Source organism: Atractosteus spatula, chromosome 11 (assembly GCF_055471065.1).
Source record: "Atractosteus spatula isolate fAtrSpa1 chromosome 11, fAtrSpa1.hap1, whole genome shotgun sequence".
Lineage (NCBI taxonomy): Eukaryota > Metazoa > Chordata > Actinopteri > Semionotiformes > Lepisosteidae > Atractosteus > Atractosteus spatula.
Genome location: NC_142716.1, coordinates 48,351,572 through 48,375,315, shown reverse-complemented (window position 1 = coordinate 48,375,315; position 23,744 = coordinate 48,351,572). Strand labels below are relative to the sequence as shown.

General features: G+C 50.2%; 2 protein-coding genes across 2 annotated transcripts in view; one reads left to right on the top strand and one right to left on the bottom strand.

Annotated features, from left to right (window-relative positions):
• The first annotated feature begins 1,490 nt into the window (after nt 1-1,490).
• sphk1 (sphingosine kinase 1) lies at nt 1,491-19,270 on the top strand. Its single transcript, XM_088926921.1, has 5 exons — nt 1,491-2,129; nt 11,142-11,291; nt 14,739-14,833; nt 15,218-15,333; nt 15,972-19,270. The coding sequence occupies exons 1-5, from the start codon at nt 1,697-1,699 to the stop codon at nt 16,792-16,794; spliced, it is 1,617 nt and encodes a 538-aa protein (XP_088783047.1). The 5' UTR covers nt 1,491-1,696; the 3' UTR covers nt 16,795-19,270.
• ube2o (ubiquitin-conjugating enzyme E2O) overlaps nt 19,267-23,744 on the bottom strand; it is a 29,502-nt gene continuing 25,024 nt past the window's right edge. The window contains exon 19 of the mRNA XM_088926918.1: nt 19,267-23,070. Within this exon, the coding sequence (XP_088783044.1) occupies nt 22,343-23,070 (728 nt within the window). The 3' untranslated portion in view covers nt 19,267-22,342. The remainder of the gene's footprint in view (nt 23,071-23,744) is intronic.

Here is a 23,744-nt window from a genome sequence, read left to right as displayed (position 1 = left end):
GAGCCACCCGATCGCGTCTCCAGCGGTCTGCTCTGCACGGGGTTTTGCGCGCAGTCTGGATAAGTACACAGAAGTGTGCATTCTTTGAGCATGAGGCACTGCGAAGACGGTGGGGAGCGGAGGAGCAAGTACTCACCGCTTGTAAACCGTTAAGAGTACAACTCACACGAAAGTCATCCTCTTATTTTCTCAATCGTTATAATTACTAACAGCAGCGACTGGTCCAGCGTCGCTTCCAGGAATTGTCAGCAGGGAACTGCAATACATTCACGATCGAGTGCAGAACAACAGCCCCTAGTTGTTATTTCGTTCCTAGGTGGTCCATAGGACCATGAGACATAGGGGCACCTGAGTTGTCACAGAATGAGATCCGTTGCCCCGGGCATAAGTTTGCTCGCTGTTAAACAATTGGTCTTTAATTATGAAATAAAAACAAAAACGCAAAATCAGAAAACCCCGCCGCTGTACGTGGGCTACATACAGGCCAGTAGTTTATGAGTAGGCAAAGGGTTATCGACATGGTCCAGATCCGAGTTAGAAGGCATGTGCCCAGCTGGTTTCAATTTCGTGATCTCGGCGTTAGTCACACGGGGTTATATTAGTTACCCCCCCACCTCCCACGGCAAACTCCTGATTGCGGAAGTGTCTCTATGAAATGTCCGGGAGACGAGGTTCATAACTGAACCCGGCACGCCCGGTGTTCGGCTCCGGTGACGTCACCCGCCCCAACCCCCCCCCCCACACACCTCTTCCCGGTCCCCGGAAATCCACAAGCGCAGGACATTTCGAGCACGCCAAAGGTGACTTGACCGTAGGCCCACGATCCTGTTACACGCATCCAACAACAACAACAACAACAACAACAAAACTCTAAATTGAATGGGTTTGGTGACGCGGGGGATAGATCTGCCGCCTGTGTTGGAGTCCTGCTCGGAATCCTTGTGTGTGGAGTTTGCGTGTTCTTCTCTTTTTTTTTTTCCCCCGCGGGATACCCCCCCGCGCCTTTCTTCCATCGGCAAAACACACGTACCCGCCCGGGTTATTTGGCGTCTCTAGGGATTGCCCGAGCGCCGTGACGGACTGGCGAGGTTAGGCCCCGGGTCACCAGCGGACCCAAGCGGGTTACCGAGAACTCAGGAGTTAAATGGCACCGTTAGCGGAACAACCAATGATTATACTCATCACCCCTCGACAGGGTCCCGCTTCGGTTCACACGGCAGTACCAATTGCTGGGATGAAATATACGGTGTGAAATCACGGATAAAACGAAACAAGACAAAACAAGCAAAGGGTCTCAGGTGTTGTCCCGGGGGGTCTGCGGTTGCTCTGACACTCGGCGAAAAGTCTCCAGATAGTTGTTCTTGTCAACAAGGCGCATGTGATTCTCCTTTCCGTCACTAGGGAGCGGCGCAGCTCGCCCTTTCCAACTCGCAGGCACCGCCAGGGTGTAGAAGACTCCGGCGGGGTCGGGACTCGACATTTCCACAGCAGGCTGGACCTGTCAGGGAGGCAGACGCAGTCTCTCCGGCTGCCTCTCTCTCTCTCACTCTGCTGGGTTTGCGTTGCCCGAGTGCGTGTTGTACCATCTACCTCCCCGTCCGCGGAGCAGCAGCAGCAGCAGCAGCAAACCCCCTCTTCCCCGGGCGCCGTCCCCGCTCAACTCAACCGGCGTCCCAGCCTCGTCCCCTCCACCGGCATGGACCCAGACAAGACCGAACCGGACCCCCCCCAGCGCAACGGCTCCCCGCGGGCGCAGCTGCACGGAGAATTCGCGGCGGCGGCGGCCGGGAAGCAGGTCAGGTACGCGGTGAGCCTCACGGACCGGGAGCTGGCGGTCCAGAAGATCACCTCCGCACCTGCAGGACGGAACAAGGTGGTGCTCAAGCTGAAGGACTGTATCGGATGCCGAGCTTTTAAAGGGGAAGACGCCGCGGAGGCTGGGGCTTATCTTTCGGTTGTTTTCTACCCCTTTAAGAAGAGATGGATGGGTGCCGGGCTGGCCCGGCACAGGCTCGAGTACTGCTTTGAGGTCGCGGTGTCCCAGGACGCCCGGACGAACCGGGAGGAAGCGGAGAGGTGGGCTTCGGCCATACGGGAGAGCTGTGTCCGCCTGTGGCCGCAGGGACAGGGTGAGCTGAAGTCGCTTCTTGCTCCTCGCTTCTTGAAAAGTGGAAAATGTATTTTTTCTTCCTCAACCAACGCCGCTAAGCCCTCACCTGCCGGTAACCTGGCTCGTCAAACTTTCTCGAGTCGTTGTTCGTAGTTTCTTTGACGTAGATGACTCTTTTAAGATTTTAGATTTCGCGTGCGTCCTCAGGGAACCTTTTTTAAACAAGTCTAGCTGAAACAGTATAACTTGTTTTTTTTTTTGATCTTCGAAGCAGGGGTACGTGCGCTTGTTGTCTATCCACCTGCTACTAATTTTAAAGTAAATTAATAATAGGGCCACGCAATTGTAATTATGTGTATATATAAACTCTAAATTCAAGTCTGTTCATTTGGTTGTGGTTAGCTTTTGTAAGAGGGGAAACTCCGTGTGACGGAATACTCGCAAATTGTGACGATGCCCGAGTTGCATTTGGGAGCAGAAGTTGCGAAGCCGAGTTGTGTCACCTGGGGGTTCAGCCAGTCGGTCAGCGGCTGACACTCACATGCCGCTGACCTGCCGCAAAACACGCCGGTTTCTAGCGGCTGCGGCATTTTCTGTGCAGCTGTTTACTGTAGCTCTTCCCGTTCCCGTACGTGAAGCTTGGCCAGAGACGAGCGCGGTGTCAGGATGACATGCAAAACGTGCTGCTGTAATACCCTCAGTGACCTCTGGTTTTCTAACGTCTTGACTTGGCTTGAATTCAATTCAATTCAAGGTGCTTTATCAACATAACGCATCATCACTTTATTAGCATGACCGATGGGTACAATCAGTGTTACCAAAGCAAATGAAAATAATAAAAATTCACATGAAAGAAAACAAAAAATAAAAGTAAAATAAAATCTATTTTTTCTCTCTCTCTCTCCCCCGCCCACACACGAGTTAACGAGTTTGCATTTTACTTCCGGGGGGGGGGGGGGGGGGGTAATTAAACTAAGCACTTTAGTGCAGTCCTGAAAGGTTCAACAGGCTTCGAATTCTGGTAGTCTTAGTCCCAGGTTTTGCTGCTCCTTGTCTTTTTCATGGCCTGATTTGCAGTCAGCTCCCATCGCTCCAGGGGGGTCTGGAGACAAGTTACTCAGCTGACACCCTGGCTTCTAGGTGGCTGAGATCTTGGGGTTTAGATAGATAGATAATACTTTATTAATCCCGTAAGGAAATTGATGCCATTAGGCTCGTTTAATGAGCCTAATGGCATCTTTCCTAATCTCTTCTGTCCTGGGGGCCCCTCTCCCCTGGTGTGAGACTGCAACACTAGAATCACACCCCCTCCCCCCCCATGTGAGAAATGAATTGTTTCAGTGCGAGCGAAACGTCCCGTCAGGGCTGTGCTTGTCGGGTTGCTAGGCCGTCCTCAAACACAGACCGGCTGTACCTGCTCTTCCACTCCGCGGCGACTCCTGCGTCGGTGTGGCGACGGCCCGCGCGCACCTCAGTCCTCCCTGCAGCGGACAGCCGTCCTGTAAGAGAGACGGAGAGAAGCTCACTGTATTGGCCCTATACAATGTCTTGCGTTAGGAATTTGTCTTTTCGCACACACGCACACACAGCCGCGCAGACAGGGAGAGATGCCTGGGCCCGTCCTGGGCCCGTCCTGGGCCCGTCCTGGGCCCGTCCTGGGCCCGTCCTGGGTCCGTCCTGGGCCCGTCCTGCCCTCTGCCCTGGCTGTCGGCTCTGACGCTCGTTGTTTGAAGGCATGAAGGCGGATCCCGGTAACGAGTCGGTTAAAAAACGTCGCAATTAAATAACCCGAGCGGTGCAGTTGTTCAGTCGGGCCTTTTCCCACCCCTCGCCTCTCGAAGCCGGCGAAGAACCGTTTCGCTCTGAGGGGGGGCGGCCGTCACGGAATCAGAGAACCAGCTCCTTATTTTGGGAAGCCGATTCCCGCTCGAGGGCATCCAAGACCAGGCGGCCGTTGGTAGGAGCCGCAGCCTGTGTCTTCTCCGGCCCGCTGGAATATGCTGAGGCTGTAGGACGAGTTTCGGAAGCTTGTCAAGTCAGCATGAACGAGTAAGAGGCTTGTTCCCTGCTGAAAAGAGAAGAGAGAAAACACAACGTTTCAGCCGTGGAGCCTTCTCACACCCGGCTGAAACATTGTGTTTTCTCTCTTCTCTTTTCAGCTGGAATAAACCTTTACTTGCTCCTTTGCAGCCTGCGCATGCTGACGCAGCTCCCCCCCCCAAACTACTAAGTCCCACTAAAAAGAGGGCATTAGTTGACACGATGGTCACACATTCTGCGTCGTGCCCAGTCACCAGTTTTAAGCACACGTCAAATAAACAACAAGTGAGTCTTAGTCACTTCCACCCCAGCAGAGTGCGTCTCACCGCGGGCTGTGTGGTCACCACTGAGGGTGCAGACGCTCCTGGGTTACTTGGAAACAGAGACCATATGGGTAGTGTGATGCTGAGCTGGTTTGGCTGTGGAAAGGATGGGCGGGATACCGCTGAGCTAACTGTCTGTGGGAGCTGAAGGCTGAGGAGGAGGCTGTAACAGCTGGGGATGTCAACAGAGGCTGTGGTTGCTTTCGTTTAACTGCAGGCTGGATCATACAGGGCTATCGGGGCCAGGGGCTTCCATAGCTGTCTTAGTTGTTAAGATAAGATTTTTATTGTCCCCTGAGGGAAATCTTTTATGGACACACAGCACTCCTGTACATTTAAGTAGATAGTTATAGTTGTTGGCGTATTTGTACCAGAAACACCAATGCTGGCCAATGTCTGTTGCAGATATGAAACCTGGCTTAACCTGTTCCAGAGGTAGAATACGCTCTTGCTGGGGAGGCAGGTAAGAGGAAAGAGCAGGCCAGGTTCCACGTTCTCACTTCCTCTAGGTGTCCATGGCAACCAGTGCAAGCCCGTGATTGGTCCTCGAGGATGTAGCCTCCAGTGCACTGAGCCAGGTGGAGTCCTTTTATAGCTCATACCTGCCAGGAGATACCCAGCCTGAGCACTGATTGGGAAGCCTGGTGTCCCCTGCATGTGCGTATCCAAGGTGTGGTGCAGCTGAGAAGAAGTAAACAAGAAAGGATCAATTTTTCAATCTTTTTTTTATTGCATCTTTAATCCATTCATGTATCCCTTCAGTTTCCTAGTGACTGCCTGCAGTTCTTGTAGACAGTCTGGAAATATTGCCAAAAGGCCACTTGGACTTGATGTATTAAAAAGGAGCCTTACAGGCCAGAAAACAATCATTACAGAAGTGAAATATCACTTTCAATACTTAGCGTTTTCTGCAGAACTGTGATTTATATGCAAAGAATCAAGGACATATTTTCCTTCACTTGCAGAGTTTGAATTGGCAGAAGACAAAGAATAAAAGCAAGTGTATGGACTCAGCTGCCAGACAGATTACTCTGGCTTGTGTCTGATTGCAGTCAGGAACAATATTTCTTATTGTACTTAATTCCACAATGCAACTTGATATTAAAAACCTTTGTCTAATGTTATTGTCTAAAGGGTTTTTTTCTTCCTGGGGAGAGGATATGAGTCCATTTTAATCTTTGTAAGCAAAGCTCACAGATAGCAATAATGCAGACATAATTAATTTATTAGATTGTTTCAGCATGCAAGTTGCAAGGCAGCTGATAGTACAGTATTTAACAGAATATATCAATATTAAATGAGTAATGTGAGGTTAAAGGAATTGAAAAGGCGACAATTGAATATGCTTTCACCTACAGAAAGTCTTTGTGTAATAAATGTCTGTAATGAATAGCCTACAGTGTACAGTGCTGTAAAGCAGTCCACTGTAGCACTGCAGAATAATACAGTAAACGTCACTGTGGATGATAATCGGGCTACATTCTTTCCTATTTAAGGTCTTGTTCTGTGTGAAAGAAGATCAAGATATTCCTTGTCATCCTTAGAGACCCCTGCCCTTCTCGGGGATTGATTGTTTTGCTTAATTGCAGTTGACAATTTGACCAAGTCAATTTCAGCTCCAGTTCATTGGGAAGGGTGTGGTTATCAACTATAATCACAGCTGATTAAAAAGAAAAACAGAATTCAGCACAATGTCTATAAATGCATTTTTTTCATTTCAACTTATCCCACCGATAAAAAAGCCAGATCATTTTTTTGATGTCATTGTCAAGTCACTGTCTTGTTATTTTGAGTGGTTTAAGTTTTCCCTCACACTAGGTTCCAGTATAGTCTAAGAATCAATCAAATTGAAGTTCATTAGGGCCAGTGTAAAGTCTGCAAGGAACAGGCCTCTTTGTTTGTTGTGTAAGACTGTTTGAATAATGATCTGAACATCATATAAAAATGATTTTTTTATGTTTCATTACAAATTTTGTGTCTGAATCAACAGCTCCAGCTCCAGGGCTGTACGGCTCTGTCACACAATAAAATAGTCAATGCAAATAATTTCCTGTGTTACCCAGTTCACTCAGAGGAAGGTGGAGACAGCAGCCATTTAACCGTTATGACACCACCCAGCTTGTGACCTGAAAGGTGAAGAGTAGTTTCTGTTCAGGCAAGCAAGTCATGAACTGAATAAATCATTCTGCCACCTTAGAAAGATCGGTTCCATTTAAAGATGCTCCCACGTTTTTCTGATTAATCTTAAGTTAATATTTGCAGATATCACTGCTTTCATCTGTTGTCCTTTTGCCATAAGTACAACAACAGCAACAACAATAATAATAAACTTGATTTTCTATGTAGCTTCTCAATGCATAGAACAGTAAGAACAATAAGAAAAGAGTTAAGAAAAGGAGATAACAAAATTAGCATAATTAATGTAAGGGTTTACAATGCAGTAGAGGATGCAAGACGCAGGCACAGATGCTAATCAAATAAAGGCCTTTCTAAAGAAGAAGGTTTTGAGTCTGGATTTGAAAGCATTCAGGGGAGCTGTGTGTTTTTGGATCTGAAGGTAGTAACACCTATTAATCCCAGTCAATGACCAGGCAGCAGAATTAGAGCGCTCTAGCAGTCTAATCGCTCAGGCTATTAATTAATGTCATTTAGCGTCGTCATCCCAAACAAATGCTACTGCTTGAGAAAAAAAAACCAAGAAATGTGCCTTTGCCCTCAGAGCTGGGGCGATAGTGGGTCTGCACGTGTGCGTTGGAGCCAGTAGGAGGCGTTTTTCTCTGCTGAGGGTTTTCTGTGCTGGGTGCTGAAACGTTGAGTCTTCCCCACAGCATGCGCAGGCTCTTCAGCTGCTTTGCAGTAGCGAGAGCAGAGCAGCGGGCATGCAGCGGCTCCTGGGTCCGGGCTAGCCCCCAGCGCTTGTCTGCTGTCCTCCGAAACGGATCCTGACATGCTGGCAGGCCCCGGCCTTGACCTCGCGATGCGTTGTGCCTTTGGCCCCGATCTTGGTGGACCGCCCTGTCGTCGTGCGTGCCAGCTGTGTCTGAGTCACTGCCGTTCGGCGATGACTCTCCCGCCGTTGCGCGAAACGACCCGCGGATGTGGCTTTCGAGATACGGTTTTGCTTCTCTTTTTAAGGGTCTCTCTGTTTTCTGTCTTCCTCTCCTTCCTCCTTGGCTTGTATTTTTTTTGCCTTGGAGTTTTCCATTATCCCTGGTGCCCAAGCACACAGGAAGGTCACCTGCAGTGGGAGGGCTCTTTTCTGATCAGGAGTAACGCACGAGTCTCACAGGTGACTAGGCGCTGCTTGGACAGGGCTGGCCTCGCAGAATCCCCTGGAGAGACGCTGCTTGGCACCCAGACTGCCCTGCAGCACAGCGCACGCTGGCCGGCTGCCCAGTAGGGCCATTGTCCCTGCCGTCTAGAGGCCTGGAAAGGACCAGTCCGCATATTCGCCTGGCCCAGTGGCGTGGTTGGTTCTGAGCAGCACATTGACAGGCAGCAGGATGACAGCGTCACATGGGCGATGTTTGAAGTGTGATGCATAATTAATCACTGAGGTCTGTGTTGTATCATTGTATGTTTTTGTACCTATAAAAAAAAGTTCTCTGTAGGCCTGTAGTGTGTTGTAGATGTTTTATTATACTTTTGCAGGGCTTTTGCGGAAAGACATTTGTCGCGTAGATTTTATTCAGCTGGAGCGAAGCTGTTCAGTGAAACACTTTTCTCCAGGTTATCTAGGGAGAAGTACCACTAATAATCATAGGAGGAAGAAGAAATTGCCTATGAGGTGCTTTTCATTCCACGGAATCTCGGAGTGCTTTGCATTTAGAGGGAACACTGCTCAGCCCCCACAGAAACACAGCGGTCACTCCCACTCCAGGGAGAGACACAGCAGGTCAGAGACTGCCTCACCAGCTGATTTAAGTGGGATCTTTGGGGAGGCCAGACTGTACGGGGCAGGACCTGAAATTAACCAGAACGCTGGGGTGAACAGCCCCTCATCTTGTCAACAACGCAATTGGATCTTTAACGGTAGTCAGGACGTCTGTTGAATGTCTCACCCGAAGGACAGTGCCTCCTACAGCGCAGTGCTCCTTGTCACCACATCGGGGCGTTGGTTTGGAAAATTCAGGGGCAAGAGGGCCACCTGCTGGTCCACCAGTACCCCTTCTAGCTCTACAAGCTCATTCGCTGAAGGATTTTCCTCCAGCTTCTTTAAATCCGATTTTTAAAGTCCCTCCACCGGCTGTCCCTGAAGCCTTTGGTTCAGTTTCTCAGCACTTCTGTGACAGGCAGGTTATCCTTGCTAATGTGTTTCTATTAGTGCACTAGGGGGGCTACGTATTTTTTAAATGACCAAAGGATGATACTGAAGGATTAGTGTAGCCCTAAAACCTGTTTTTTGACTGTGATTTTCTCATTCAAAGGGACTGAGTTAATATGTAATTACACTAAAGTGTCTACCGTTTAATGAAAGCAGGGCAATACCTCACGTGATTAAAACCAGGCCGTGCTACGTGCATCTCCCTGGAGACACCTTAAATAGGTTGGCTCCAGTTCCCTTCGTCTCCATTTCCAGACTTCGAAGGCTCAGCTTTGCAAAGGAGCTGCGTCGTGCGTGTACAGCGGTGGGGAAAAGCAGCTTTCGGGTGGGGTAATAAAGAAAGAAAGGATTTCGGCTTTGAATGCTTTGGTGGGCACTAAAAAAAAGAACCAGTAGAATACCAAACTACAGTAAAAGGGTTCTTTATATGCAAATACAGAGTGCAGTGTTGTGTGACCCCGCAAGCATTCCTGCATATCTCTTAGCTAAGAGCAGAGCAGGGGAAACGCAGATATGTTATTGGAGGAGGCTGCCAAAAGGAATAAGACACAGCGTGAGCTAAACGAATCTGTTGCAGAGCCGCGGAGGGCATGGCAACAGCACGATGTACAATACAGCCAGCTCCAATAGAAATGAAAGAGGAAGATCGATCAGTCCCTGAAGTATTATTTTTTGCCAAAGTCCAAACTGCTTTGTCCAGTATCATTAGTTACAATATTCTGGAAACGCGTTCAGTGCGCGTAGTGTACAAAAGCCCCCATTGTGCAGGAAACAAAGTGTGGTGTGTGTTGTGCTGGAAGCCGTTCCCACATTATTGGTAGATATTTCTTTTTTGTTGCTGCCCTGTTTCGTTTGCCGTAATCTCACATCGTGCTCTGATTTCTGCTGACAATTCAAAGAAGCAAATGAGGCGAGATTTTGTTGGTTTTTTTCCTTCCAGGATTACTGCTTGGTATTACGGATCCCACTCTGGAAAACCGGATGGTTTTTTGTGTGTGTGTGTGTGTGTGTGTGTGTGTGTGTGTGTGTGTGTGTGTGTGTGTGTGTGTGTGTGTGGGGGGGGGGGGGGTTGCTGTCTTAAAAGACCAGACAGAGGGTTCTTGTGTGCGGGGCAGAAGCTCAGCAGGGTCAAGTCTGGTGCCAGAGCCCTTGGCATTGGACTGCGCTGCTCTGTTCAGACGGCAGTGCGCTGGCGTGCAAGCCCTCCGAGGGGTCCCATCGTTCCTGCCGAACAAGTTCGCAGCTCATAGAAGTTCTGGCTCGATGGCGCTGGGCACGGAAGCCCTTTATTCGCCCACAAAGCTGGTACAACGACGGCAGCTGCGTTGCTTTTGCTTGCTCTGCCAAATGCCACACCGCCATCCACCCTGCACTCTTACCTCTGCAGCCCATTTTTAGTGCTCTTTCACGGGCACTCCCATCCGACAGGCGGTGAGGATTTCTCGGCTCCACCTGGCTCTGGCTTAGTGTAAACATGAGCACTGGATCTACAGCAGCCGGTAGTTAAAAGAGCTAAGTTTGCATGTACTATACACACAGAAATACACCTCTCGGGACCCTGAGGCCTTTTACTGTGGTTTGTCATTACGCGGGCAGCTGAATACGCCTATAGTTTGTCCCCTGCACTTTTGTCGCTATGTAGTATTGTATGTAGTGTTTTTTCAGACCTGCACAGCTCTCATCTTTGGCGAAAAGAGGAGCGGAGCTGATAATACATCTCAGGGGTCACTCTGCAAGGCACTGGGTACGCATCAGGAGCTTACCTACGCCACGGGCTCCGTCAGGCTCACCGAGTCAAACTGCTCACTGAAGTCACAGCAGATGCACCACCAGACCGCTCCCTTTGCACTTTTTTCTTTTCAATTTCTTTTATACTGTAGAAATGCCACAAAGGTAGAGGGTGCATGTTTTTTGTTCTAACATGATTCGGAACATTTTTTTTCCGTCTCTGTCACCTACCAGTGCATATTACCCTGTCTGTAGCACGTTTGCCATTCTGTCCCTCACTTTCCAGCCCCATTGCCTTTTCACTCTTAGGATTCGGGACAAAAGCATTTCCTTTTCGTTACTGTATCTCTGGTGCCCTGTCGGTCTCCTGACCTCCGAAAGCCGAAGAACAAACACCCAGACTAAAGAATCACTGCCTGAAAAGTGGGTGGAGTCTCGATTTAATTTTCCATCAGCTTGTATTTTAAATATCTGGGATGTCTGGGAGTGGATTTCGGATGTGAGGGCAAAAAGCACAGGAACACGGGTTTGAAAGAGAGGAGCATGTTCCCTGACACTCAATTCCCTGTCCCCCCGTGTCCCCCTGTCCCCCCGTGTCCCCCTGTCTCCTCTCCAGGGGTGCTGGGGTTCTCAGTGCCGCGACCCAGCAGGATCCTGGTGCTGCTGAACCCTCACAGCGGGAAGGGGCAGGGACTGTCCCTCTTCACCAGCCACATCAAGGGCATGCTCACTGAGGCCGGCATCGCATACCAGCTGGTCATCACAGGTCAGTCTCGCCGCCAGAGCAATTTTTATATTCTTAGCATCCCTTTGATTGAGAAAACTGGACTAAGTCATTACAGACCAATAAGTCTGACTTGTGCTGCATGTAAGATCAGGAACCAATCTTGACAACTAGAGGGTTAGCTGTAAGGAACTTGGATACCAGGAAACAGCATATTTACTAATAGAAAAGGTAGGACTTGTCTGAAGAACTTTTGAATCTGAATGGATACTCACAGACCATACGATATGGTGTATTTAGATTTTCAGAAACTGTTTTGATTAATTATCAAGTTGCATGTTGTAGGCATTCAGGATAATGTGAGTGTTTGAATTAAGAATTGTTTAATAAATAGAAAACAGAGAGTACAACTAGCGGGTGAGTACTCAAATTGGGGTGATATAATTTTTGGAGTACCACAGGGATCTGAACTAGGACCTTTGGTATTGTTAGCAGGTGATAACAAATTGTGAGGATGAACCAACTACAGAAGCAGCAAAATAAATTCAGAAAGATTTAGATAAAATTCAAGATTGGCCAAACACCTGGCAGATGTTGTTTAATGCAGACATTAAACAATGCACAAGGTTTTCCTTTCAAGAAGTACAAACATAAATTATAAATAATAAATGGGAAACGGTAAGAAAGCAGAGGCTGCTCGTGAATAAGATTTAGGTGTTTATGTTGACACATCATTTACACCTTCTAAAATGATGTGGAGAAGCAATTAAAAAGGCAAATAGAAGTATGGAACAAGCTACCCAGCCATGTTCTTGAAGTCGATACTCTAGCTTCTCCCAAGAAACAGATGGATGAAGTTCCTGGATCAGTTAATTACTACTAAACAGGCTGGATGGACTGGTTGGCTCCTCCTGTTTGTAACCTTTCTTGTGTTCTTATGTTTATTCGGTCATTCATGTTTAAAATTACACAGTAGGAACTAACATTCTAAACCTTTCATAGCATAAACTAAAAGTCTTATTTTTAAAGCTTGCAAACATTAAATCTCTTTCAGGCACTGTTAGAAAGCTGGAGCTTTGCTGGCTTTGAGCAGAAGAGCAAGGCCCCAGCCAATCCAGAGAGTTTTTTTCCCTTCCTATTCAGCAGCTGGATTCTAATGAAAAAGACAGTCTAATTGTTGATGCATCACTGTGTGCTGCTGTCCTCCTGAGGCAAAGACTAGCCCAGCAGTGAGGAAGTGTGGGGTCATGGGAATCGGATCGTTCACACTCGAGTCCATACAGCAGGCTGTCCACATGGATTAAAGCCTGGCACCTCACGATCCTGTCCTAATCACGCGTTTCATTAAACTAATGGCCTGGCTAGAAGCATATAAGTACAGGCCACCCAACAGAGAAGAATTGTAAAATGTAAAGTCTTTGCATAGAAGTACTTTCTAATCACGCCCAACATTTTTGCTGCTGCCTCAGCCACACCAAAAAGCATAATTAACATGCTGGGTTTGATTCCAGACCTGGGGTGCTGTGTGGAGTTTGCAGATGTGTTCTGTGTCCTGTGTTTGAGTGGGTTTTCTCTCACAGTCCCAGGACGTGCTGGTAGGTTAATTGGCTCCTGGGAGATTTGGCTCTGGTATGAGTGTGTGTGTGTCTGTATCTGTATGTGCCCTGAAATGGACTGGTGTACCCTGTCTTGTGCCTGTTGCTTGCTTTTCACAATCAGAGAGTGGATGGGTGCTTTCTAGCAGTGGTATTGTCTGGAGGTTGATAGTGTGAGCTGTGGAGATTTACATGTGGACCGCAGCCAAAGTGGTAATACATTTAGGATGTTATTGTGTGGAAATGAATCCAGCTCGAGGAAGTGGAGGAGGTAAAGGTATTTGCCGGTGTGGGTGTTGTTTTAGAGATCTGCTTGTGCCTCCCAGCCCTCTGCCCGAGTCTGGTCTTGGTTTGTGAAGAGCAGGAGTTGATCTCTGCCACACAGCAACACATCGGGCTGCACTGAGGCCTGCTAAGTAATCTGCACACCAGGGCCAGGCTTGTCCTTCACGGTGACTGTACTTTAGTCCCAAGCATAAACCCCGATTTCCCCTGGTTTGCAAAAGATGCCGTTGGGGTGGCCCTGTGTATGGGTCGGTGTAAATCGATAAACGGCAGTTATTTTGCCTGTGGCAGAGGGGGGCTGTGTGTGTGGAACTGAGGCCTGCTTTGCTGAAGTCATGTCCAGTGAGGGGATAGAGGGGCTACAGGTGTAGAAGGAGGTGAAGCATTTCATACTTTTTTCAGGGTAAAAACCCACAGAGGTGAAATGACGGGGGAGGAATTCGCGCACCCCTATAAATTCTCACGATTAGCCTCTGAGAAGAACTTGACTGAGTACCAGGAGTGACCAGTTCTGCTGGGATTGGACTGACCTGAAGACCTAGGCACACCATCATGCAGAGAACAGGGCTTTCATGCTCTTAAAGGCAGGGCTAGGCCCAGGAGAACAGAGGAGCTCACATGAAGATCTGAGTTCAGTGTCCAGGGAAGCTTGGGTGTGATCACTCCTCGGGGGGGTTAGAACTTCACCCTGGGACAGCCAGGAGAACTTCCGGTTCTACCACTGGTTTCCCTCGTCTCCCATCCACAACAGACATCACCTTCCATTTCTCGGGAGTCTCCCTGCTGGAGGTCCGGCTGGGAAGAGGGAAGAGGAGGCAGCTGTTCATTAACACAGCGGACAGTCTGTCTGCTTTCAGCTTCAGGGGGTGACTGTTGGCGCGTTGCCATGTGTAGGGTGTGGATGTGACTGGAGCGATAGCTGGACATTGATTCCTGTCTCTCCTGCCGGCATGGAGAATGCAAGGTCTGTCCCTGGAGATCCTGCCTGCGACCTCCGGACAGGGTTTCAGCAGAGAGAACCCTCAGTGTTGTGTTGTTCTTCACCGTTGCTACAGAGAGTGAAACTTCCAAACTAACAGCAAACTGAAGTTCCCTGTGGTCAGAGTGGTCAGGGGACATTCTCATGTTTGCGAATCTGGCAGTAGTCACATTATTTTTAACGTCAGCAGACAAACTTGCACGGTATGACAGAGACTTTAATTCACAATCAAAAATTCCCTGAAGCAAGTATTTTAGTATCTTTGAATAGAATCGAAAGTGTCAAACTCTTTCCTCTTTATCAGCGGAGTAGAAGGGCCTCTTAATTTTCAGACCACGCTGAAATGCTGACCTAGTCGAGTGTCCTGTCTTACCTTGAAAAGGAATAAAGAAATCCAGTTAAGTGGTGGAGTGCGACTCCCCGGGCTTGCTTCGAGCCCCGTGCCTCTCCTGTGCCGCTGCCCTGTGTGAGTCGTCCCTGTGCAAAGGCAGAGGGGCTGGTCCAGGCTCCGCAGGGCTGAGCAGAGGAGAGTGTGCAGGCAGATTGGGACGGGCTTCTGGGCCCTGTCCAGCTGGTTCCCAACTCGTCCTGCTTGTACCCTGGCTCACAGGCGTCCCGGTGTTTCCACAGAGCGGCAGAACCACGCCAGGGAGCTGGTGAGGGAGGCGGATCTGTCGCAGTGGGACGCTCTGGTCATCATGTCTGGAGACGGGCTCCTGTTCGAGGTGAGAAACGAGCTGAACGAGCCGCGCCCACCGGCTCCCCTAACCAACCCCGCTCCGGAGCCGTCCTCCTCTGCCTTACTAGTGCAACAGCGCCATGTCCTACACCCTCTCCAGTGCCGGCATTTCAGAATACATCAGGTGTCACGTGTTACACTCCACTGTGTACTCACTTTACTGAAAACTCATTTCTTAGAGCAGAACACCTAGGGAATGAGCTCATTTGAGACTCAGGGTGTGAGTACTGATCTCTGGAGGCGTCTTTAGAGCAGCAGGAGAAAGCGCCCGTCCTCCGTGTTTTAGACCAGCGCAGACGAGAGGCAGTGCGCGTTGCTCTCGAGGAGCCAGACTGGCGCCGTGACGCTGTGGTGCTCCTGTGACCCCCAGGTGGTGAACGGGCTGATGGAGCGGGGGGACTGGGAGGCCGCTATCCGGACACCCCTGGGGATCCTGCCGGGGGGCTCTGGGAACGCGCTGGCTGCCTCCATCAATCACTACTGCGGGTAAGTGCTGCCTCCCGTGGGGCACAGGGGGCGCCGCCTGCAGCTCTTAACCAGGTGTCCTTACCCAGGGGAATGATGTGTAAAGAAAGCATGCATGCTCGTATTTTCATTTAGGCATGCTTCCCTTACAGAAAAGCCTTTATCATGAAGAATCGACAAGTCAGACCCAGCCTCCAGGAGAAAAAGATAAAAGCCTCCGTGTTTGTTAGAGATTACATTAATAACTGGTGGTGCAGTGTGAGGAAGTGAAGGTCAGTCCTCGCATCATGCTGGGCCGTTTGCTCTCAAGGGCATCTCTGCAGTCGTCAGACCCCCGTCATTACGGACACGGGCGCCCTCTGCTGGGCACTTGGGAGAGTTGCACTTTTAGAAGCAAGCTCCTGGGAACGCCAAGGTGCCAATTTCGAGTTCCGAGCGCATGAAGAATGCAGCTTGAGGTGCTTGTGGAAATGATTGATTTCTCAGAAACCCGTCATCTTCCTCCTGGCACGTTACTCATCTGATTTAGCCGTATGAATATTGTATGAATATCAAATATGAATATTGAGCCGCCGATGTTCGGTTCCCAAGAGGCCGAGCCGGGGAGCTGCCTTGTTCTGACCCGCCCCCGGCCCGCGGGCTGGCGCTGTGCTCGGCAGGTTCCCGCCGGCGATGGGCGAGGAGCTGCTGGTGAGCTGCGGGTTCCAGCTGTGCCGGGGGCGGGTGTCGCCCCTGGACCTGGCGTCGGTGCGCCTGGCCTCCGGCCAGCGGCTCTTCTCCTTCCTCTCCCTGGCCTGGGGCTTCGTGGCCGACGTGGACATCGAGAGCGAGAAGTACCGGCGCGTGGGCGCGGCACGCTTCACCCTGGGCACGCTGGTGCGCCTGGCCTCCCTGCGGACGTACCGCGGCAGGCTGGCCTACCTCCCCGCCGAGGGCTCCCCGCCGCCGCCGCCGCCCGGCTCCTCCGGTTGCCCCGAGGACCCGCCCGCGGCCCTCCCGCTCTACAACTCCTGCAGCTCCAACAACGCCACCCAGGCGAGGAGCGGCCGGGGCCCCCCTCCGGCCGCCCCCGGCCCCCCCGGCCCGCCGGACTCCCTCCTGGTGCCGCTGGCCCAGCCCGTGCCCGGCTGCTGGACGGCGGTGCCGGAGGAGGACTTCGTGCTGCTGCTGGCCATGTACCAGTCCCACCTGGCGGAGGACCTGCTCGCCGCCCCGGCCGCCGCGCCGGCCGACGGGCTGCTCCACCTCTTCTACGTGCGGGCCGGCGTCTCCCGGGCCGCGCTGCTGCGCCTCTTCCTGGCCATGGAGAAGGGCGCGCACCTGGCCGCCGGCTGCCCCCAGCTGGTGCACGTCCGCGTGCGGGCCTTCCGGCTGGAGCCCCTCAGCCCCAAGGGCATGATCACGGTGGACGGCGAGGCGGTGGAGTACGGGCCCGTCCAGGTCCAGGTGCACAGCGGGCTGGGCCGGCTCATCACGGGCTGACGGCCGGCACCGGGCTCCTGCTGCCTCTGCTTCGTTGTACTACAGCTGGGGAGGCAGAACCAAAGTGCTGACCCCTGGACCTGTGATCCTTCTGACACTTTTCAGACAGAATCTTCCACCGACAATAATCTCTTGATCTTCACTAGAGTAGGGGGCTCCGATGTGACTGTATTAGAATCGTGGGCGATGTATCACTGGGACCGGGTGAGAAGCTAAGCGTCCTTCTTTCTGCTCTATCAGATCGCGCCCTGTAAATGCTAAGCCGGTCACTCAGTTCCTTTAGTCTGCAACCTGGAGTCTTCAAAAGCTCTTTGCTGTGAAGTGTCACTGAAGAACATTACCTAAAGCAGATCATTTATTTTTCGGCTGTCTTGCTGAGATCTAGATTTCACTGTCTTCTCTCTCTAAGCAGGTTTGATGCCAGCAGCTGTAAGATGAGGACAGAGGTCTTGCGATCTGACGTGACATTTTAAAAAAAAAAAGAGCAGCTCGGTCACCAGTGCTTAGAAACTAGAACTGAAATCCTCATTCTCTTTACATGTAGCACTTTTGGTGTTTTTTTTTTTAAACCCCATTATAAATGGTACATTGCTGATTTTTCAGGATAGGAGAGCCCCAGACGTCAGTTAAAATGAGGGCTGGTCATATTAAAATATTGCAGATGATGTACTGAATAGTTGTCAAAGTCTGGTGCTACATTGAAAGGGTTAAATCTCAGCCTGGGTTCTGGCCATCACCACCCGAACCCATCCCTCTCCCAACACCTGAGCTCTGGAGGGTGGGGATTTAGAAGGGATGTCCTTGCAGTTCAGCTGTGGACAGGCACACCACAGTTCTCCAGTACTCAGATTTCTGAGCCATAAATACCTTATGTGTCCTTAATCGAAGCTTTTCTTTTAAAAAAAAAAAGACTTAATAATTGAATAATAATTAAGGATCATGAGTGGCAATGCACAGCATGGAGCTGTGGCTCTGGGTTATTGATTAGCAAAATGCTGCACTTGGTCTATTTTATTGCACTGTTTGCCTTTCCTATGAGTAGAGCAATTGCTGCAATCCTTTGCTGCTGCTGTGAATGGGGAAACCACTGGGTTTTACCATATTGAACAGCCCCTGACACCACATGGGTGAGTCTGCATGTGGAATGGAGAACGGTACAGACAGAAGAGAGTTAATCTGCTTCTAAATGAGAGAAAAAAAAAAAACCAGAGAATGGCTAAATTTATCTTGACACAGTGATGAGGAATTTTGTACTGTGTAGCACTGCTATGCTGTGGGTAAACTCCCTTCTGTAAAAATAGTCTCGTTCCAGGAAGTATTTCCTACTTATAGTTTTTCTGAATGCGAAAGCTGTCTTAACAACAGCGTATGAAGGACGGTGTAGGTTTTATTCTGTTCCCCACAGGAGGCCGCTTTGTACAGTCAGTGCTGGCTTACTGAGACAGCGAGGAGACTCGTACACGACGGCAGTGTTGTGCTCACAGCTGCCGTCAGATGTGCTGGAAGCAGGTCCCCCCGGTAGGAGTTCTGACTATGCAAAAATCACTCAATATGCAAATTCCTCTCCCTGTTACACATGCTGTGCGTGTTAAAAGGGGACGAGGGTTTTTTTTCCAGGTACAGGTGAAAATCAGATGTGTTCAGGTATCAAGGTACTTATGGAAATCTGAACAAAAAAGATCCCTTTTGAAAACAAATCTATATAAAAAAAAAATCTGCATCAAAGCAGCCTCCCACGATCTGTTTAGTAAATTATTTTAACAAACCCATATGTGAGGGGGGGGGAAAAAGCCACTATTTTTAATCCCTCTCTCTCTCTCTCCAGAACTTTATTTTATAATTTGCGCTTCATTTAACACTTTCAGACTTTAATATGAACTAGGCCTTATCTGTATGAAAGATCTGCCATCAGCTTTGCAGTGATTGCAAAAGCTTTGTTTGTGCTTTTAAATCCCTCTTCCCCCCCGCCTTACTAATCATACTTGAAGGAGGGTGGAAGAGAAGGGTTGTTACAAGTCCTCTGACCTCCCGATCCAGCTCAGCGGTCTCGATGCCCGTATCGGGGGTGGGTACCAGTGCCACTCTACAAGCAGGGCACTGGGCGGCCGATCCTGTCTGGAATACCGTCATGACCGATGAGCCACAAAAACATTCATTACAGCTCTTCACGCATCACTCAATCATCTGGGGGGGGTCTGTGCCAGGTCCCCTACAAGCTGCTGTCGTGAAAAAAAACTGTTGTGAAAAAGCTGCTGTCCTGGGACCATGATGGCGAAGCAATGGTACTGTTATTTGTTTCTTCGTAGAATAATCAATGCCAGCTACTGTACTGTGGGAGACGACATCTATATTTTTACACTGTGCAAAGATCTAACTTTTGTAAAATGAAGAATCTTGCTGGAGTTCGAAACTTTTTTTTAAAAAGAAAACAGGTGTACGGTATAATCGATTAAACACTCCTTGCTGATCAAATCAAGTGTTGCTCAGAGTTTAATGTGTCACTTTATTTATACACTTTCCATAACGCAACCATAATAAATGGCATGGAAACCCCAAAAACATACACCCTGCGATTTACACATCGACAACCCGAGCATTTACATCACCACTTTAAACTTGTTTTAATATGTCTATATAGTTGTGACTTCTGTACAGAAGAATCAGGCTACAAACCGTAACTTATTTGTTCACCATTACAGGCCACTGCAGAAATGTTCACATCATAGTCAAGTTCCAGTGGGATAGCCATCTCTAAGGCTTAAAGCAACAATACATGCTTTGGCAGGACCTTACCATAATAATGCTTATTTTAAATATTATTATACACCTACACAGGAAATATTACATAGCTTCATGTGCTTAGAATCTTTTTTTTTCTGCTGGATCGGCAGTGGGGTGGTGGACGACGGCATGTGAAACTCGCTCGAGTTGCAGAAATGAAGAAAACAGACCCAGTCACTACAGGCACAGCAGCTACAAGAAAAAAAAAAGTAATCCTAGGCTTACAGGCAGCAAAGTGAAAAATGAAAATACTTTAGTAGAAGGAGGTGGGGGTGGACTTGTCCGGTTTACAAATCTAATGGCTAAAAAAATATCCTGTATAACCTACATCTCTGTGGCTTCCATTTACCCCAAGCTGGGGAGTTGGCTGAGGTTAGGCACAATCAGAGAACACAGACAGGTCAAATTTTCTTTTCACTATCAACTTTGATGATAACAGAAAAAGAAAGATCTTTGAGCGAACTCTGTAAGTTCCAAAAACAAAAAAGGGAAGCAGCTGATGAGCCAGCTAACTGGGGGGCAGTGATGTAGCCACTGCAGCCAGCATGGCACCTGTCTGGCCCTAAACCTGCAGTTAGACCACAGTGGCCAGGACTCCCTCCATCAGCGAGGTCATGGAGTCAGAACCGATCAGTGGCCTTCAGCACAGCTCTGCTCCAGTATTGCACTGCAAAAATACACCTCGGAAAACATTGCGTTTTTCCAGCTCTCTTGGTTTTTGTGCTCAAGACTGAATTGACAAACGTTGGGCTGATTTACAGAGGCAATTCTTGCTTGTCTCAGAAATTCAAATGTTATTTAAATTGCACCACATTTTTAAATGCCAAGTGCATAAACTCAGCCAGTCCCAGGGCCACAAAATCCAGTTCTCCACCACATACCACCGTCCAAGGCGGTGGAGACCAGGAGGTCATTTTGGAAGGCGACTCAGCCGAGCCAGCTGTCTCCTTTGGATGAGCGGTAGACAGCTTCTCAACCTGCTGCCTGTAAACCTGGAATATCTCCCCTCTCCCACTCCTGAGCTTGTTCCACTGCGGCAGAGTGAACACATTCAAACAGACTCTCCCGAACAAGGGGAGGCCCAACAGGAGTAGGATGCTCTCCCGACTAAAATAAGTAAGGCAACATTATAATATCTGAAACCAGGCAGCAGTTCTCAGGATTGGAATCAAACCTCAGCTTCAGCGGACTGCGCAAAAAAAGTGATCATGTCTATCGAAGGCAGACTTGGATGTTAAGAAAGGTGATGGATCTCCAGTGTTTCCTGGCAAAGTCTAAAGTGAACAAGCTGCAAAAACAAGACCCTTCATTTTTTTTTTGTGTACACGTCTACCATTTGTGGTTCCCGCCGCGCGCCCAAGCACACACCTGACTCCCGCTACTCCAGCTGGGACAGATGTGGAAAAGGAACACACCGTTCAAAGGGATGTACTGCAAAACAACTGCCGTCGATGCAGAATTTGTTTCACAACATCCCAAACTAAGCATCACATTCACAACATTTTGATCTAAAGTTTTTCCCCCCCCCCCACAGAGGAAAAAGATCAATCCAGTTATCGCTGCGAACATGAAACACTAAAGAGTTGGGTATCCCCAAAGGCCCATGCGAAAGAGTAGGTTTTCCTGAACAGGTCACTGGAGACAGGGGTCAGTTCTTTCGAACATTATTTCGAACTTATTTATATCCCAATATCTGGTGCAAAACATGATTTTTACCTAAACAGCAAGGGGTGGGCACAGTCCAGATCTCTTTATATATATTCAGACAAAAGAAAAACATTCCAACACACCTACAGTATGTAGATCTTGGGAGGATGCAGTCTGGCCTCTCCACACAGCCATGGACAACTCTTGCCGAGTTAACCAGCGAGAGTGCTAACTTACAGCAGTATGGGTATTGGCTTCCGCCTAATGCAGAAGAGAATCCTATTCTGCACACTACCTTGCTGTGGCTACCTCCTTTTTGTTACACAGATGCAGTGAATGCACAGTACTCCCTCCAGCCTGCAAACACAAGCTGGGGGAGCTGTGTGCTCATCTGGAGTTAAGCTGAGGGATGGGAAGGGAGAATCAATTTCCCAGTCAAGTCTCAGGCTTCGACCAGAACCGTCACGAGGAGACAATCCTTTCTTCTTTCAGCTTCCTTTATTGAAGACTTTACATGGACATTAATTAACTCATGCAAACCCTTATCATTTAATTGTCGCAGGTACAGTAAGGTTCCGGTGACCACCCCTCTACCAGATTGCAGGATCGTTGGTCTGCAGGCGGATGCTGCTAACAGTCTCGGCACCATCAGTGTTCTTCAGAGCCGCCCAGCACGATCGCCCCCCCCCACATTGCAGCCCGCTGCTTCAGCTGTCCGTCGCGTTTACGTCCCGGGATTCGCCCCCTACGCCCCCCTTCCCCCCCGCGAACCTGAGCCGGACCAGCTCACAGAGGCTCGAGCCGCGAAGAACCGTTTTCGGAGAGCACTCCACCGACGCCCCGTCGTCAAGGCACTCGATCCACCTCGGAGGTCTCCCTGAGCGATTGGAGTTCCGCCGCGCGTCGGGAGGAGCCGGGAAAACGGATGGGGACGAAGACGCAGGAGGCGATGAACGGGAGAGAACCAGGACCAGGGAGAGCTGCCCTCTCCCCGGGCCGGGCGGCTCTTCTGAAGCACCCGGCCGGGCCGGGCCGGGCCGCGCGCTGGCCGGCGGCTGGAGAACACTGAGTGGTGGAGGAAGCGGGCCGGGCCTGGCGGAGGGAGCGCCCGCCGGGCCGGTCACTTGTCGTCCCTCCTCTCCTGAATGCCGGCGGCGGCGAGGGCGGCGCGGTAGTGCTGCAGGACGCCGCGGACGCTCTTGACAAAGCCTTTGGACAGCGGGAAGAGGGGGAAGCCGATGTCGGGGTAGCCGCTCTTTTCGGGCAGGAAGCTGCGGTAGCTCTTTCTCCTCTTCTTTGGTCTGACCACAGGCTGGGCTCCCCCCGAAGAGTCCTGGGGTGCCTTCTGCTCCCCCGCCGCAGCGCCGCTGCCCTGCTCCCCGCCCAGAGGGAGCCCCCTGCTCGCTGTGGGGGTCTCCGAGTCCGAGTGCTGGCTCAGCTCCTGGTGGGAGATGGTGGAGGTGCCCAGGCCGGAGTCCTCCAGCTCCTCCTCCCTGAGGTCCAGGCTGATCGGGCTGCCCTGGGCGTGGGGGGGGCCGGGCGCCAGCTCGTCCCCAGGCTCGGCGGGCGGCGGCAGGGGCAGCTGCTCGGGGGCCCGGCTCTCTCGCTCGTTGATCTCCAGCCAGCTCTCGATGCGGTGCGCCAGGCGCCAGCCCCCGCACAGGAAGTGCTCGCGGATCTCCTGCTGGAAGACCTCCACGGGCTGCAGCAGCAGCTGGGTCATGGACTGCACCATCTTGATCAGCGCCATCTCGTTGTAGCAGCGGCTGTTCTCGTAGCCCTCCTGCAGCCCCCGGTCGCTGTCGAACCCGGCCTCGTTGTAGTACGGCTCGTTGACCAGGATCAGCCCTGCGCGGGGCAGAGGGAAGAAGTGAAGGACTCGGGCAGTAAAAAAAAAAGAGAAAACCAGGGGCTGCTGGCGTCACAACACCCCCCTCTGCGTGATTGAGGCCCTGCTACTTTATTACTACAGGAGGCTCACGTTCAGCGCGAGCTGGAAAATCCTGCGAGTGAAGTATCTGTCAGACCGGGAAAGCAAATTTCAAGGCAAGGATTAAAACCAGCTGTCTGACAACGAGGGGCTGGAGAGGGTCAAAAGCAATTAAAGTGAGGTTAACGAGCTGTACGTGGTGGGAGAATGTCTAGATGCGCGAGACCGGCTGGCGAATCCCCAGACATTCAACAGCCTCCTCAACTTCTCTGGAATCCGCTAATCCTTACAATTTGAGCAAAAGCCTTGACAGTGTTTTGGATTAATGTAATGCTATCTTACTGTCAAACACTGTCATTTAAAAACGTATTTTTAGACAGAGTGCCAGTAATAAAGACTAAATAAGAAATGCTGTAGTACAATCTTTTTTCTTTTAGAATTGCCAGCAATGTTGTTTTTTTTTTCCACAGACCCGGTGTGGAAAAGCCAATAATGCCTTTTCACATCTCAGCTTGTAGCTAGTGAGCCTCCCACACTAAACAGACTAAACACACTAAACTTGCTTCCAGCGCTCACAGCAACGTAATTCTGC